At 34.7% G+C, this 15,564-nt stretch overlaps 2 protein-coding genes across 5 annotated transcripts; one reads left to right on the top strand and one right to left on the bottom strand.

Moving 5' to 3' along the window:
• The first annotated feature begins 251 nt into the window (after positions 1–251).
• Positions 252–6,190, top strand: LOC104086369 (uncharacterized). 3 transcript variants are annotated; one of them, XM_009590616.4, is made up of 7 exons: positions 252–409; positions 1,903–2,088; positions 2,488–2,658; positions 2,854–3,033; positions 4,465–4,635; positions 5,504–5,689; positions 5,956–6,190. In XM_009590616.4, the coding sequence occupies exons 1-7, from the start codon at positions 392–394 to the stop codon at positions 6,004–6,006; spliced, it is 963 nt and encodes a 320-aa protein (XP_009588911.1). In that variant the 5' UTR covers positions 252–391; the 3' UTR covers positions 6,007–6,190. The 3 variants fall into 3 exon arrangements, with proteins under 3 accessions (XP_009588911.1, XP_009588910.1, XP_070044772.1); XM_009590615.4 differs by having other exon boundaries at positions 2,488–2,670; XM_070188671.1 differs by lacking the exon at positions 4,465–4,635 and having other exon boundaries at positions 2,488–2,670.
• Positions 6,191–6,230: 40 nt separating this feature from the next.
• Positions 6,231–13,927, bottom strand: LOC104086368 (dihydropyrimidinase). 2 transcript variants are annotated; one of them, XM_009590614.4, is made up of 13 exons: positions 13,753–13,927; positions 12,582–12,749; positions 11,252–11,303; positions 10,635–10,904; positions 10,261–10,472; positions 8,952–9,072; positions 8,356–8,443; positions 8,189–8,267; positions 7,901–7,988; positions 7,759–7,799; positions 7,604–7,656; positions 7,281–7,437; positions 6,231–6,627 (listed from the first exon to the last, which is right to left on the bottom strand). In XM_009590614.4, exons 1-13 carry the CDS (start codon positions 13,846–13,848, stop codon positions 6,442–6,444), a joined length of 1,611 nt encoding a protein of 536 aa, XP_009588909.1. In that variant the 5' UTR covers positions 13,849–13,927; the 3' UTR covers positions 6,231–6,441. The 2 variants fall into 2 exon arrangements, with proteins under 2 accessions (XP_009588909.1, XP_018622909.1); XM_018767393.3 differs by lacking the exon at positions 13,753–13,927 and having other exon boundaries at positions 11,252–11,322; positions 12,582–12,712.
• Between the last annotated feature and the right edge of the window lie 1,637 nt (positions 13,928–15,564).

Raw genomic sequence — 15,564 nt, 5'->3', positions numbered from 1 at the left:
AAAGATCTAAGGAAAACAAGGAAAAATTAAAAATAATACAAGTATACCCTCTTTTACTTTTCATTTGACATCCAAAAAGAGAAAGAAATCTTTTTAATACTTTTCCTCTATTTTTATAAACTAACCAAATTAATCTTAGCAATTCCATTGCTCTTTATGCTTTTCCTTCTTTTTCTTTTTTTTTGGGTCTAATATATACCTTTTAATTTTTACCTGTAGTTTCTTAAGGCAATGGATATGAATGAATAGTTAGAATATGTGGCAAGTTAATTTAAACTCCATAAGAAATTAGAGGCTTATATATACACGAGACAAACACATAATTAATCTCTTCTCAAAAAATATTCCACCATTTTCTCTCTTCTTTTCCAATCCAATTTTCTGCTCCAAAATGGCGAAACAAAGGGAGGTATGTCTTTTATTTTGTTTTCCTGTTATCTTGAAAGATTGTAATTTTTATTATGTATTTCTCACATATTTGTTTTTCCTTTTCTTTTCTTTTGAAGATTGTTTAATTTTTTTAATGGAATATGATAGAGAAAATTGCTATTTTAGATGAAAACGATGATAGAGTAGTTAATGTATCTTTATGAGTTGGAGATTTTGTTTCTCAGGATCCATTAAAGTTTTTTTTATTGTACTTTTTTCTGGATATTTCTTTATTGCTTTTGTTTTGTTTCTCCTGCTGTGTCTTCTGTTTATGCCTATATGGCCTTCACGATTTCCTAAGGAATAACAATAATAATACTGAAATATTTAAAAAAAAAGGCAGCCCGGTGCACTAAGCTCCCGCAGGGTTCGGGGAAGGACCGTACCATAAGGGTTTATCGTACGCAATCTTACTCTGCATTTCTGCAAGAGGTTGTTTCCATGGTTCGAACCCGTGACCTCCTGGTCACATGGCAGCAACTTTACCATTTACGCCAAGGCTCGACTTCAATAATATTGAAATATGATTTTAGAAAAATTAAGATCATCATCATTAATGTTAAGTATTAATTTATATGGCTCTTAGCGTGAATTTAATTGTTAGAGATACCCTTATGATTCTCTTGTACACTAAAATATTTCAGTTCTTTTCTTTAATTAATAACAGGATACATTTATTCTTAATGTAGATATATTAGTCATAAAACCCTTTTAGTATTGTCTTATTATTTGTGCAATAATGTCTGTATAAATTACAAGAATTACTTTCATCTCTTTATTCACTCAATTGTAAGTCGTACTATATTTTAGTTTAAAAGTAATATCTGAGAAATCATAACAATATCATAGGATGGAGAGCTATTATTTCTCCCAAGTTTTCTTTGCACGTGCGTTGTTAATGCGGGTCCATGCATATTGAGATAATTATGCCACGTGAGTTGTTTGTGGGCGTACTGGTCATGTTTCTGTTTGCGTGTGATAAGGATCCATCCCTCTAAGATCAACCTCTTATGTTTCTATCTTGATGGTGTACATGTTGTGGGGGTGTCGGGGCACTAAGAGTGCCAGTTGTTGTAAAGTTTAATCTTTTCTTTGGTTCACACTCGGTATCTAATATTCATTTTGGGGGCCGACTCCCGTTGAGGGGTAAAATACTCAATATCAAAGGCAACTCCATTCACAGGACTCGACCCAATACCTATGATCTCCAAGTTAATTATCCTACTTTATGTATTTGGTTTTCCCAAAATTGTATCTAGAAAGGGGAACTTATTTGCATACACAGTATCCTGTAGAGAGTTCACTAGTGTGAACATTCCCCAAATTACTCATAATCTTTCTCCTTGGACAAGTCAATGTAGTTTACAATATGCTTAATTATTCGATGCTTATATAACATCTCATATCATAGATGTAACACTGTATTATCATTGTTTAACTACTTAAAACAGTTTTATCTTTCGATATATACAGAAAAATGGATCGCCGTCTGTGCCTCAGTTTGGAGCTTGGGATCATAAAACTGGGGACAATCTTAATTTTTCGATGGTATTTTCCCAAGCTCGGGCAAACAAGAAGCAGAATAGACATAATCTAGCACAGCACAACCTGGGAAATGACCAAGAGATTCTTACCAAGCTCCAAGAAGTTTCACCCAGAGTAAGAAATATTTTTTTCTACAATCATAAAAATCATTTCTATATGCACAAATAACTTCATTTCATGCATTGTAAGTCTCAAGAGATACACCTTCCTTTAGTAGTACAATGGGAACATATCTTTGGTAGTGCAACAATATGAATACTGCTCCTTATTTTGTTAAGAAATGCGGACATTAGTCCTAATTTGACTCCAAAAATTTAACTCATGAGGTGAGGATTGGCGTTAAATTAAGAGGAACCATCACCTTATCAAGATCATTTATCGATCTCCTTATGCAAGTTATTCTAGCATACAATATATTTAATAATTAATTCACAGATAACCTTTCATATGTATTGCAGAGAGGAGGTAACTTACAATGTCATCGTTTAACTAATAGTTTTTCTGGATCTGTAGAAAGATAGTTCAACGCCAGTGCCTCAATTTGGAGCACGGAATCAAATGACAGAGAGAAATCCTGATTATTCCAAGGTGTCCCCGAGAGCTCAAGCCAACAAGAAGCCACATAGACATGATCTAACACGCCGAAGCCTTGGAAATGAGAAAGAACTTGGCAAACATCAAGAGGTTTCATCCATGGTAAGAAATACTACTTTGTTTCTAATACTTGAATAATTCATTTACACATGCAGATGCATTTTCATCTAATGCATTATATAACTATCAAAACATTCCTCTAACAATATTGCCAGGAGTTCCTTTAACATTTCATGTCTTCTAGTGAACGGATAACTGATCGTAGTGTTATTGTTAAATTTGTAGAAACGTCCTATGTCTGTGCCTCAATTTGGAGTGTGGGATCAAAAGAGTGGGGGTAGTCCTGATTGTGCGAAAGTTCCCCCCCAAGCTCGTGCCGACAAGAAGCGGCATAAACATGATATAGCACGCCGCAACTTGGGAAATGAACAGGAGCTTAACAAGCACACCGAGGTTTCATCAAAGGTAAGAAATACTTGCTTCTTGAGTCTCAAGACAAACTTCCTTTTAGTTATATTTAATTGTGTGATGATCACCTCATCTAAAAGTTAAGCTATTAGAGAGGAAACATTTTTATTTACTTAGTTATGTCTTCAACAAGTCATACAATAGAAACTTGTCCATGGCATGGCAAAACAAACTTGATTACTAGCCTCTATTTTGCATATGTAAATCAACAATTTTAGACCATGAGTAGTATGGCTTATACTAAGGCGAGCAAAAGAAGGTTTTTTCCTTCACCCACCCAAGGGGGTTGAACGGTGTTGCTACTTACCCCCAAAATGACGAGAATGCCCAACCAACTAGTTGGATGTCGAGCTGCTTCATCCGTACAAGTTGAGGGCAGTTTCTAGCAGGGAAGACGTGCTTCCTAGGAAACAAGTAGGAAAATCAGCAAGTGATAGTAATGGTTCTGCTTGGCACCACGAGATGTCAAGTCTCTTAACCATTTCTTTTAGTTAGTTCCATGAGAATCATAGGTTAGGTCAGGAGTCCCGACCATTGAGACTTTGTAAATCCATTTTACCAATCGGGCTAGAAGTGTTTGTTAGCTGGCAAAGAAGAGAAAAGTAGAAAGGTCATGGAATTCTTTACTGCAAACCATTTACCATGTATTTGTCCATTTTACTATGTCAATTATGCAACTGGTGATTTGAGATTAGGAGTTGCACCTGTCCCTAAGAAAGAACTATCCTATACATCATCCCAGATAAGTCTAGTCTGTGTAGTTTGTAATTTAGCGTGTGAATTTGTGTTGACAAAGGGAAATTTTGACCAATACATCGTAGGATAAGAACAAATTCCAAGAAAGAGAACAAAGGTACTACACATATATATTACACCAAAACCGGATGCATGTGAGAAAGGTGCAGCGAAGAGATCAGGATTCAAATTGTAGTGTCACGAATTCTAATCCAAGGTCTTTAAGCAATTCTGATCCAGTTAAATCTTTCCTCTTTTCCTATAACTTTGTAATAAAAAGGAAAATAGAAGGTGCAAATGAGAAACTTTCTGGTGCAGTAGCTATAAAGTATACATATGTACTGACAAAATATACGTCAAAAGTTCACCACATATGTGAATTTAATTCCGGTTTTAATGCTACATTCATCAAGTTGTGTTAACTTCGTTTTATAGCACTATGTTCATCATGTTTTGTGTTAGTTAATGTGCATTGACCATGGGGATATAAACTAATAGAAAAGGCTAAACTATGTTTCCCATCTCATCATTTGTGACCTTGTTTCAAATCGTATAAATTTCGTTTACCATAGTTTATGATATATTTAATGATTCAAAACTTAAAGAGCATTTCAAGTCTTCCAGAGAGATGGTAACTCATAGTGTTCAGTGTGTCACTGATAGTTCTATTTTTTTCTCTTTCTGAAATTTTAGAAAAATAGTCCCGTGGCAGTGCCTCAATATGGAGCACGGGATCAAAAGACAGGGGACAATCCTAACTATCCCACAGTGTTCTCCCAAGCTCGTGCTAAAAAGCAGCAGCATAAACAACACAGCGTGGGAAATGAGCAAGACCTTGGCAAACACCGGGATGTTTCACCTATGGTAAGAAAATTGTTTCTGAACTCATGAAATTTCATTCACATAAGCAGACATATCTTCATTTTAAGTAATTATGAGACTCTGGAGACAAACTTTCCTTTAATCATATAATAGAGACTTGTATTTGGTTTGGTAACTGCATGATTATTGGCCTCTATGGTGCAATATATCCACAAGATGAACATGAAAATGTGAATGTCAACATGTAATTAACACACATGGAGGATAAAATGAGAGAATGTCACCTAAGATAGTTTCATCATGTCCTAGTTAGACCTCTATAGACAATATGATGTAGGCTCGCCTCTAAAGCTGGCATAGACCTCCATACGCATGTTGGTATGACAATAGAAAGTGATAAAAGAAGATGAGGTATGGCTAAAAATCACATGATAAGAAGTTATGCAGCAAGACCTATGACCTCTCAGGTAAATGCAAATTCAGCTAAAAAAAGAACACCTAGAAGTGTGAGATATTTAGAATGTCTAATTTTGGATAATCATTATATTTCTTAAAATATAATTTATTTAGTAGCGGAACAAAATAACCTAAATTGGGCAGAATGGATACAAAAGATTCATATAAGCCGACCCTATAGAATACCTAGAGCCCACGAAGAACGAAAAATTACGGAAAGCAACACCAACCATAAATAACAAGTGATCATTACTGCACCTAGAAGTCTTACTTCATGTGTAAAAGTGTTCCCTTTATAGCAATCTCTCCCTCAAATTGTTTATGTTCATTATGTTCACACTTTTAATCATGGACTGCAAAGTTTTATTAGTCATGAATTCCTACTATGAGCTTTGTACGAGGAAACTACTCACTAGCTATTAATAACTTATCAGATGATTTTCTAAATTTGTAGAGAACTGGTTGGTTGTCTGTACCTCAATTTGGGGAGTGGGATCAAAAGACTCCGAGTGAGACCAATTATTCTGTGGTGTTCTCTCAAGCGCGCGCCAACAGGAAGCATCACAAAAGTGATTTAACTCATCGTAGCTATGATTTTGAGCAGGAGCTTCTTTGCAGGGAGCGAGAGCAAGCTGCCAGGGTAAGACATCCTAAACTCAAAAAAAATATATGTTACATGGTAAACACATCTTCAATACTATGCATTATAAGATTCTCAAAACAGAATTTCCTCAAGTAACTGAATAGAAGTGCATATTGGGGTTTGTTCTGATCCATATTCGTCCTTACTTGACGCCCTAGGATCAGAACATCCAAACATTATATACCAAAATAGCTTCCATACACATTGTAGTTATGCAAGCTGCAACCATACCTCTAATCATTTTGGACATGTCCTTTGTGCAGAGGAAAAAGAGCAAGTTCCTGACCTACCTTAGTTGCTGTCTTCCTGTATGATGCCGCGGTTTTTTAGTGTGCGCGCGCAGCCCCCTTTGTAACTGTCTTGAACTGACTATTTCTCTCATGTGTTCTTAAATGTAAGCATGAGAGAGTTTTATCAATTTTTCATTAGGGTATATGTATGCATCCAAGCCTCTTGCTTGGAGTAAAACTCAAGTAAATATAGCAGTGTTACAATCAATAGCTATGTGATTCTTGGTATCTATTTATATTATGCATAATGAGTTAAAATTTTAATCTCCATTCAGTAATCCAGCTATACACCATTGTACAATATCCTTTATGGAATAAACATCAATTTGATAAAACAACATTATGTGCCCAATGGCCTAGTAACACTACAGGAGCAAAAATGTCCTTATAGTTGTTCTGTATTTACCAGTGAATGGAAACAAATCTCTTTTACTGAAAATGAAAACTGAATTTGCTAAATCAAGTTGTTGACCGTTTTACTGGTGCTCTTAAGGAAGAGAGGTACTTTGCATCTGCCTTGTCTATCCCGTCAAAGAGATAACTAAAAGGTGGCATTTCAATGTACTTGCCAGCACCACGAACAACTTTCAGCTCATCATTTTCCCAAACAATCCTTCCTCCTGCAATTGTAACTTCAACCTTTCCCTGCATAAAGAATAAAAAGGAAAAAGAAGAAAGCATAGATTTAACAAATTGGGAACGTAAAGCAGTGGCAATGTTTGAAAAAAGAAGGGGGCAGTTGGAATTAGGTGACTTGAGGGCAAGGCAAATGTTGTTGAAAAAAAACAAAAAACAGAACTTCAGCAGATGGTTAAATTATAGAAAATTTTACTCTGCTGGAAAACATAGTGTTCCCTCTCCTGACAATAGAAATTTTCTTTATGGAATTGGACAATTACAACTTTCACATGAAGTGAGAATATCTTATTGAAGGCACAAGTTCTTAAGGGTCACATTCAATTGCACCTATATCGATTTTTTTCCTTAATATCACACACAATGTAGTGCATCCTGGTAACTGTTTAGATCAGGTTCAGAGTCAAACAGGTATTAATGTGAAAACAGATAATAGTTTCTCACTATGTAAATAAAGGACATATCAGTAAATCATATTATGAAGAGTGCAAAACTGGGTTTGAAAAAGTTAAAATGAAGGTCTGATGTAGTACTTTCTTACTTTTATTAAGTAAATTCACTAGAACATCAAACAATACAATCACTGGATTCAACAAAGTTCTGCAACATACTTTTGGCAAGGATTATAGGATACATAAAACCCAATAATTTGCGAATCTTACCTTGCCTCTCCAACCCTCATAGACATTGGTATCTGTCCTATAATGGTGTGACTTTGAACTAATCTCGAAGCTCGAATTTGGATTTAATATGATTATATCTGCATCAGACCCAACAAGTATTGCTCCCTTCCTTGGATAGACATTGAAAATACGAGCACTAAAACACAAGATCAGGTATTTCAAGTTAAGCTTCCGTTATAAGACAGTTGAATTTGTACAGCGGATTTAAACCAAAGAAGAGAGCATAAGCATTAGGCTGGTGGGTGGAGATTCAGATTGAAATAAACATCAGAAGATCTACAAAAGTTTTGGCTCAAGTTTACCATTCAGTGCTTGTTATGCGGACATAATCAGTGACAGATATTTGACCAGATGCCTGACAAAAAAATCGAAAGTAAGTAAACAATATAGTTGCATATCACACAATTCATTTGAGCATCATCTCATATTAAGAACAATATATAATGCCCCAGCTTACCACCATAGTATCCCAAACCAAATGCATCCTTTCCTCCATACCTATACAGAAACGGGTTATCCTGAAGAACTTAGAAATAGCGTAAAAGGAAGCTAAAGACAAAGCAATAGATATATGAAAGGAAAAAGGAAATTTTTCTTACCATTAACACCATTCGGTATTTTCCGGAAATCACCAATTCCTAGGGCTTTCTGAGTTGAGTTGAAGGTACAGTGATCAGTTCCTACCAGCTGCATATATGAAGCCATGCTGATCAGTTCAACACCAATAACTCATGTCTTGCTCATATGAGTTGACGGATAGAATCATATGACGGGGAAAGCGGAATATTCAGATATGGGCTATGGCCAATGGAATCCCAAGTAGCATTCAAATTTGTGATAACACAATAAAGCACATTTTATATCTATACAATGATCAAGGGGAAAACCTGCAGAAGCCCCGTTGCAAGAGCTCCTTGAAGAGCTGTCCCATGACCTACTGCTCTGATTGGTGGGCTCATCACATACCTGAACTAGTAAAAATGTTCACGCACATTTTATGCCATATGAAGGGAGAAAAAGAAACTATAAACCACAGAGGAGAAAATGATTTTACCTAGCTGCAAAATGGAAGTCAGGGTCCCAAAGTACTGAATCATTAAGAACTAAACCTGAAACTACTGGCTCCCCGACAACTCTCTGACCTGAAATGAGATGGTAAATGTAATCTAGAGGCATAAGTCAAGTGGCATGAAACTGGTATCTGAAGCATACTTTTTGATAAATAACATTGACATGGAAGTAAAATAGGATCAAATCTACAAGCATGCGAATAAGCATGTGTTTCAAAATGCAAACAGATGATTTAGAGGTAAAAACACTACATGTATAAGTAAAGTTTTAATTACAAGCTCCCAGTGAAGATCGGTAACTTCAAAGTTGAGGAAACAATTTCATTACTGCTAGAGACCAGAAAAGGACCAAACAGAAGAGCTCCATGGTCAATTAGGAAAGACTGAACAAAAATTTAACTCCAGTCTGGGTTTGCATGAATGATTTGATGAGGCTGAAACCAAGAACTTGAATATTACTACATACTAGTATTTCTTAGACGGGAAAAGGAATCAAGGCACATTCGCCATAAAGTAGGCACTATGAAGCCACTCATTCAAATTGACATAAAAAACAATATTCAAACAGTTTATGCCAAACCTGACTTCCGAGCTCTGGCAATTTCTTCCATCGCGTCAATGCTCATGACATGAACAACATACAGTGGAGTGTTCACAAAGCCAGCCAAGCGAATAGCTCGAGCAGTAGCCTCTCCCTCCAGCTGCAATTATTGATGACATTGCAAGGAACGCCATTAGGAAAAGTTATACAAAGAATGAAATAGCCTTGTCAAATGAAAGCACAAACATTCATAGTCAGAGCGAGGACATTGTTGGCTAGAACAACAACAAACCCAGTGTAATCCCACAAGTGGGGTCTGGAAAGAACAGAAATACGACAAATAACAACAAACTTGAAACCATGATTATCCATGACTTACAACTATAGTTACCAAGCTTTGTTGTGTCCAAAAACTTTTCCCATTATCTGACTAATGGTCACGTCTATCCTATGCCGTCAACATATGCAGAAGACCCAAACATGTTTATTACGTATTCATATATAATCCAATTATATTTCTACACAAATATCGTTCATTGAATTAGCCCATATATTCAGTTTAACCCGCTAATAGGAATAAAACAAGTACTTACATTTCTTCATCTCAATCACTTATAATTTATCTAGAAAGCAAGTTCTGTCATGTCGAACAATACACTCACATTTGTTTCTATGCAGCACAATTCTCATCCTGCTCTTAATTAATTAATTTCACGAAAGATAATCGGCAGAATAGTAATGCCGCACTTTCACATTATACAGTAAAACAGAATTAAGATTCAAAGATATTATTTGGTGAGATTGACCAACACAAGCTATTACAATGATGAATACTTTTTTCTTTTGAGACACAGTTGGCGAACTGTTAAAACATTTTCTACCAAAAGAGAAACAGCACAAATATTTAAGAAAGAGAAAGGGAGAATTCCAGAGGAACCTTAACCACATAAAAGCTTAAAGTGAAAATACTTCACTTCACTATCTCTGTCAAGCTGTCGCAGATAGAATCTATATCTTGCAAGGTTGGTCACCATGCCTTAATATCTTGTCTCAAAATGTTATGCCTTGTAATATACATTCCTTGCTAGAAAGTGAAAAATATTTCCAATGCTGCGATGTACTAGACATAATTCTCTGCTCTTGTTTTACTAGTTATTACAATGCGACAGAATAAAAATTCTACAGCACAAATGTCTACCAAATAATTGGTTCTTTCTTGAACTTAAAGTGCCATTTACTTGGTGGCAATGGAGCAAAAGTGCATGCATGCATGTTGACAAGCTAGGAGACAAAGAAAAAACTAAAGCAGCTTTATCCCTAGGCATGAAGCAAAATTGGTCGACTTTACCACTGGAGGCCTTGATAATGCATGTCCCTCTGGACCAGTAATACCAAGTTCAATCATTCTTTTTTGACCTTCAAATACAGCATCCCCATTTTCTGCATGAACCATAGCTAAGGCACCAAGGGACTTGCATCTCTTCAATCCCTCCATAAGAAGCTCATCATTAACCATAAAAGATCCTTTGTAAGCAAGGAAAAACTTGAAAGAGTTGATACCTAGGGTAAGAGAAAGATAGTCAAGAAGAGTGACGCAAAGTCACAAAGAGACAACAAAAAGTGCAGTAGAAAGATGCTTCCCAATGGCATGCCCTGCAAGTATGAACCGAAAACTAAAAAAGTATTCATGCAAATTACACACTCTCTAGAAATAAGAAGAACCTTTCTCCTTGACCATAATTTCCATATCCTCTGAAACAGTTTCATCCCATTTTGTAATTGCCATGTGAAAACCATAATCCATGCATGACCTCTTTGCTTTCTCTACGTAAGCTTCATAACCTGCAGATAAGCTTCCATTTACCGGAATAACAAAGTCAATATGCATTGTTGTTCCACCAGCTAATGCAGCCGCCTGTCCACTGAAGAAGTCATCAATTGTCTCAGAACCCATAAATTCCATAGCGAGGTGTGTGTGAGGATCAATTCCTCCTGTCATCATCATGAGAATCAGCAAATGAAGTAATTGTATGCTAGCAAGGTTTACTAGAAAGACTTGTTTATTAGGAACTATAACTTCGAGAAAATGCTCTCATGTACTCAAAGTTGAATATTTTGTATTAAGCAAGGGAATCTCGCAACAGGAAAACTCTCTCCTTATTCACATAAAATTACAATAAGTAGAACTGATGTAAGAGCTGCATATATGACAATAAAAAGTATTTGTCTACAGTAGACATGCATTATAGGTCTTTCTGGCAGAGAAAAAGCAAAAGTATGATCCTGATACTAGAAGATGCAATCAACTGAACACCATGGCCTGAAGAAAGAAACTCTACCTGGCATGATAAACTTTCCAGTTGCATCAATGACTCTGATATCATCACCAACCTGCAGATGATCTTGTAAACTGAGATGTGCATCATATTCAGACAAACAGCAATGAAAACACTCACCAAAGATAAAAATTATCAATCACTGAGAACATACAAAGAGTTTCAGGAATACATAGCCAGCTTGAGTGGGCAGCTTTTGCATATTAGTAGGTATACTTAAGTAGTAAATGAATTAAATGCGAATCATTTTGCTGATCAACAAGTAAGGACACATACGAACCTAAAACACAAAGTTAAAGACTAGCAAGACTAAGTCAACTCTCCCACCTCAGCAAACTTCAGCATCATCCTATGAGAATTTAAAGGCAAGAAGTTTTAGTTATCCCTATAAAGAATGGAGATAATTTATCTCCAGCAATAATGGTGCGGCGTCTAGCAATATGGTATTAAGTTAAAAAAGCTATTTCTTCTCGGTAAACGCCTTCCATAGGATCCTACATCCATATATCCACCATATTGCGTCCAGGTGATTTTTTAGCTATCCTCTAGAATCTCGTCTTATCCATCTATAGACTACTTAAAAACATACTTTACTTCCTTGCTAAGTTAAGCATCACATTGATTTACTAGGGCACAACCCAGGGTTTCCCAATATTTTTCCAGACCTGAACATTCTGCTCACAATTTGGACATGATAATCTCATATTATCGTAAAGCATGTGAATTTATTTGGATTTGTCTTCATCAGAAACTAGAAAGGAAAACAAAAAGAAGATAGTATCATACTGCACTGAGCAGTAACATGTTCTCCTTAAATAACTCGCAAGAGTTGCTATTCTTTCGATCTTGGTATACCAGGGACAAGGTTTATTTATATCTCGAATTAAATTGCAGAAGTTTCAGGTACACGGGGCTATTTATTTCAGGAATGTATTAATCAAACTTGAAACATATGAAAAACGTTTTTCTGTTGTTCAGATTACAACAACAACAACAACAATATAATACCCAGTATAATCCCACAATAGGGTCTGGGGAGGATAATGTGTACGCAGACCTTAGCGCTACCCTGTGGAGGTAGAGAGGCTCTGTTGTTCAGATTGTTAGAAGAATAACAAATTATGTGTTAGACCCTTTCGTTATTCCCACATTATAAGAACTAAACATAGCTACAAATGAAACAAAACAAAAATTGGCATCAAATTCAGCTATCCGGACAGAGAGATCAATCACAATAGACAAGAAGCCCTACTAGCTTTCCTACAGAAGATCTATTATTCACTTCCCAGTCAATTAACAAACTCAAACTAAAAAGAGAAACTTTAGCAGTTACCTTAATGTTAGGCTGCACTGCCACGATTATTCCATCTTCTATATACACATCAGCGACCTCCTTGTGATGAGCGTTCACTACTGTTCCTCCTTTTATCAGCATCTTTGATGAAACTGACGGTGGAGCATTGCACCCAGAATCTCCATAAACAAATGTGGAATCACAAAACTACAAAACATAAAAAATCGATTAGACCCTCCTAGAAAAGAAACTGCTTGGCATTGATACGACGATTCTATTTGTTTTCTTTACTCCACAAAATCATGTCCATATGACAGTTCATATGTCTCCTTATCAAAAAAAAATGACAGTTCATATGTCTAATCATCCACCATGATTCAAATGAGAGGTCCTCCGCACAATCTGAACTTTCTCGTTCATTGAGTACAAAAGCAGAAGGAAAAATGAAATAAATCAACGTCTTAGAAATACACCAGAAGATTCAACTACTTTTCATTTTCAATGCATTCAAATTTTGAAACTTTCTGTTAAGTTTTATCAAAGGGAAAAGCTCCTGTCTCATTTCCTTCATGCCAACGTTTTCGGCATCCACTATTTTATTCGCATAGCTACACAAAACAAGAATTCCACCACAAAGATCCCACCTTTTCTAACTAATCCTCAGTTTATTGAATACAAAAAGACAAAGAAACAACTAACAATCCACACCAGACTGCCTCTTTCTGCCTAATTTAAGAAGTATTCTTACCTTTCCAAAATATAGTGTTATTAAAAGAGAAAAAAAACAACAAGGTTTGTGGAGCTTGAAGCGAAAAGCAAGAACTAAAGGACAGACACATAATTTATAGATAATTAAAAATATCATACCTATAAGAATTTAGTACTATAAAATAGTCAAATTTCAATTCTTATAACCTAATCCAACATTCCAACTCCTTAAAGTAGAAATTCAAAAAATCGGACCACTTCATTAGCTCAAAATTCTGATGTATATTATTGCCGTTATTGTAAAATTACAAACTTGCAACTCTGCCTCTTATTTTCAAATTTTGGAATTCCTTTCAGAAAGGGAGAATTTAATCATCTGTTGGTTAAGTTCAAAACATAAGAAAGACGAGCAATCAATTCAAATACACAAGTTAATCTTATTAGCTTAGGATTAGATAACAAGAAAAAAAGGGTCAAATCAAATACAGAAACATTGACATACCTCGTTGGATGCAGAAACAACAGCGAAAATGGTGGAAAAAAGAGCAATCACATAAACCAAAGGAATCAATAACTGAACTCTGTGACAAAACTCCATTGACTTGTAGTTCCCTATAGAGCAGGAAATGTTAACTTAATAGAGTCGGAAATGTAAACTTATGGAGTTGGAAATGTTAATAAATAAATCGCAATTGTAAATACAGACTTATAATTCGGCTTTGGTAAATTTTCTATTATCTATTTATATTATTATATTCCTATACTTTCCTATACTATACTATTAATAAAGGAGAGTTGAGAGCTTGGGGTTTTAGGAGTATCTTGGGAATTTCAGGTCTAACAGCCCAATATTAAAAATCTAAAATTATTTAGAGGTGTTCCAACATTTTTAAATAATATTTTCAAATATTTAAGGGAAAATTTATAAAATATTTAAGTATTTAACTGATTAAAATATGTATATTGGCCGAAGAATAAATAATATATATTGCATGGATTAGTAATAGAAATTGTTCCAAGTGCATACAAGCACTGAACTTCACGAACAAAAGTGTAGATGGTATCCATAATTAAAGAAACTCAATAATCATTATTCGGTTGTATTCACCAATAACTTCAAATAGCTTCTGAATTTTAAAATGCCTAATATCCAATTTAATATACATAAAGTAAGATACGCATTGATCAATTTTTCATGTATCAATTATTATTAGCTCGTTAATAAATTAACAAAAAACTATCCCATTTTATTTCATCCTTATGAATAACCAAGGAGCTTGAATTTTTCTTGGTTGACATTTGATTAGTTAATAATATTAAATAAAATGATATTTCTTTTTTTAACATAAGGAAAAATAATCATAAAATGCAAATGATAAAGATATTAACCGTTGGACAGTAATACCATGAGTTCTAATTTAACCTCAATTTCTCTTGTCAAAAGGAATGCAAGATTCACATAAGATATAAAAATATAATTAATTTACCATTAATATTTAAACTAAATTGGAGCTAGTGTTTTTTTTCAAAATGGGAATGGCTTGAGTAATGATTGATAAAAGTAACTTAACGTTTTGATTTGAGATGGTGCAATATCATTTAAGAATTAGCCTTATGTAAATAATTTGTGGCTTGGTTATAATAGTTAATATTCTCCTTGTTCTTATTTTAAAATCAAATAAGAAATTAAGAGAAAAGCTGTTTACACACTTCTAAAAATATTAAAATAAAAAATTGATTACAAACTTTTAAACATTATATATTTAGAAAAATATAGAACTTTTACTTTACATTTAGGAATATAAATTGTTGGATTTTCATTTTTTATATTTTGAACTATCTTATAATACATCTTGCGATGTAATTAAATACAAAGCTCCTCTCAACCCCAAATAAAATTTGATTGATAAAAAATATATAGTAACAAATAAATGATATTATCAAAGTACATAAATATTCAAAAGTTACATAAAATAAAACTTGTAAGAGACGAAAAATAGAGTATTGTACCACGTTCATACAATGATATCATCACTTCAGTAGTAGAGGAGTCTAATAAGTAAAGCAATAAGAATTTAGTGGGCCAACCATAATCAATGTAGAAATTTAAAACAAAGAAGCAAAAGTCGTTCCACGTGGCAGCCTACATTTTGAGCCTTGAAATGTAGGCTAGGTTTCGCCTATTTACATCAATTTGGGGCCAATAGGTGTTCCGTTAAAACAGACATGGCTTGGCAATTTGGGTATGAGAATGCCTCAAAAAATTTTTTTATTTACCAAATTGTGTGATGGCAATTGACGTAATAAAATACAA

The sequence above is a fragment of the Nicotiana tomentosiformis genome, chromosome 11 (genome assembly GCF_000390325.3).
Source record: "Nicotiana tomentosiformis chromosome 11, ASM39032v3, whole genome shotgun sequence".
Lineage (NCBI taxonomy): Eukaryota > Viridiplantae > Streptophyta > Magnoliopsida > Solanales > Solanaceae > Nicotiana > Nicotiana tomentosiformis.
This window is presented reverse-complemented; position numbering and strand designations above follow the sequence as displayed.

Coding starts and splice junctions, on each gene's coding strand:
- LOC104086369 (XM_009590615.4), top strand. Junction 2,089..2,487: donor TCCAAGAAGTTTCACCCAGA/GTAAGAAATATT, acceptor CTGGATCTGTAG/AAAGATAGTTCAACGCCAGT. Junction 4,636..5,503: donor ACCGGGATGTTTCACCTATG/GTAAGAAAATTG, acceptor CTAAATTTGTAG/AGAACTGGTTGGTTGTCTGT.
- LOC104086368 (XM_009590614.4), bottom strand. CDS start 13,848: ATGGAGTTTTGTCACAGAGTTCAGTTATTGATTCCTTTGGTTTATGTG. Junction 9,073..10,260: donor CATTATCAAGGCCTCCAGTG/GTAAAGTCGACC, acceptor CAATAATTGCAG/CTGGAGGGAGAGGCTACTGC. Junction 8,444..8,951: donor TGCCAGAGCTCGGAAGTCAG/GTTTGGCATAAA, acceptor ATCTCATTTCAG/GTCAGAGAGTTGTCGGGGAG.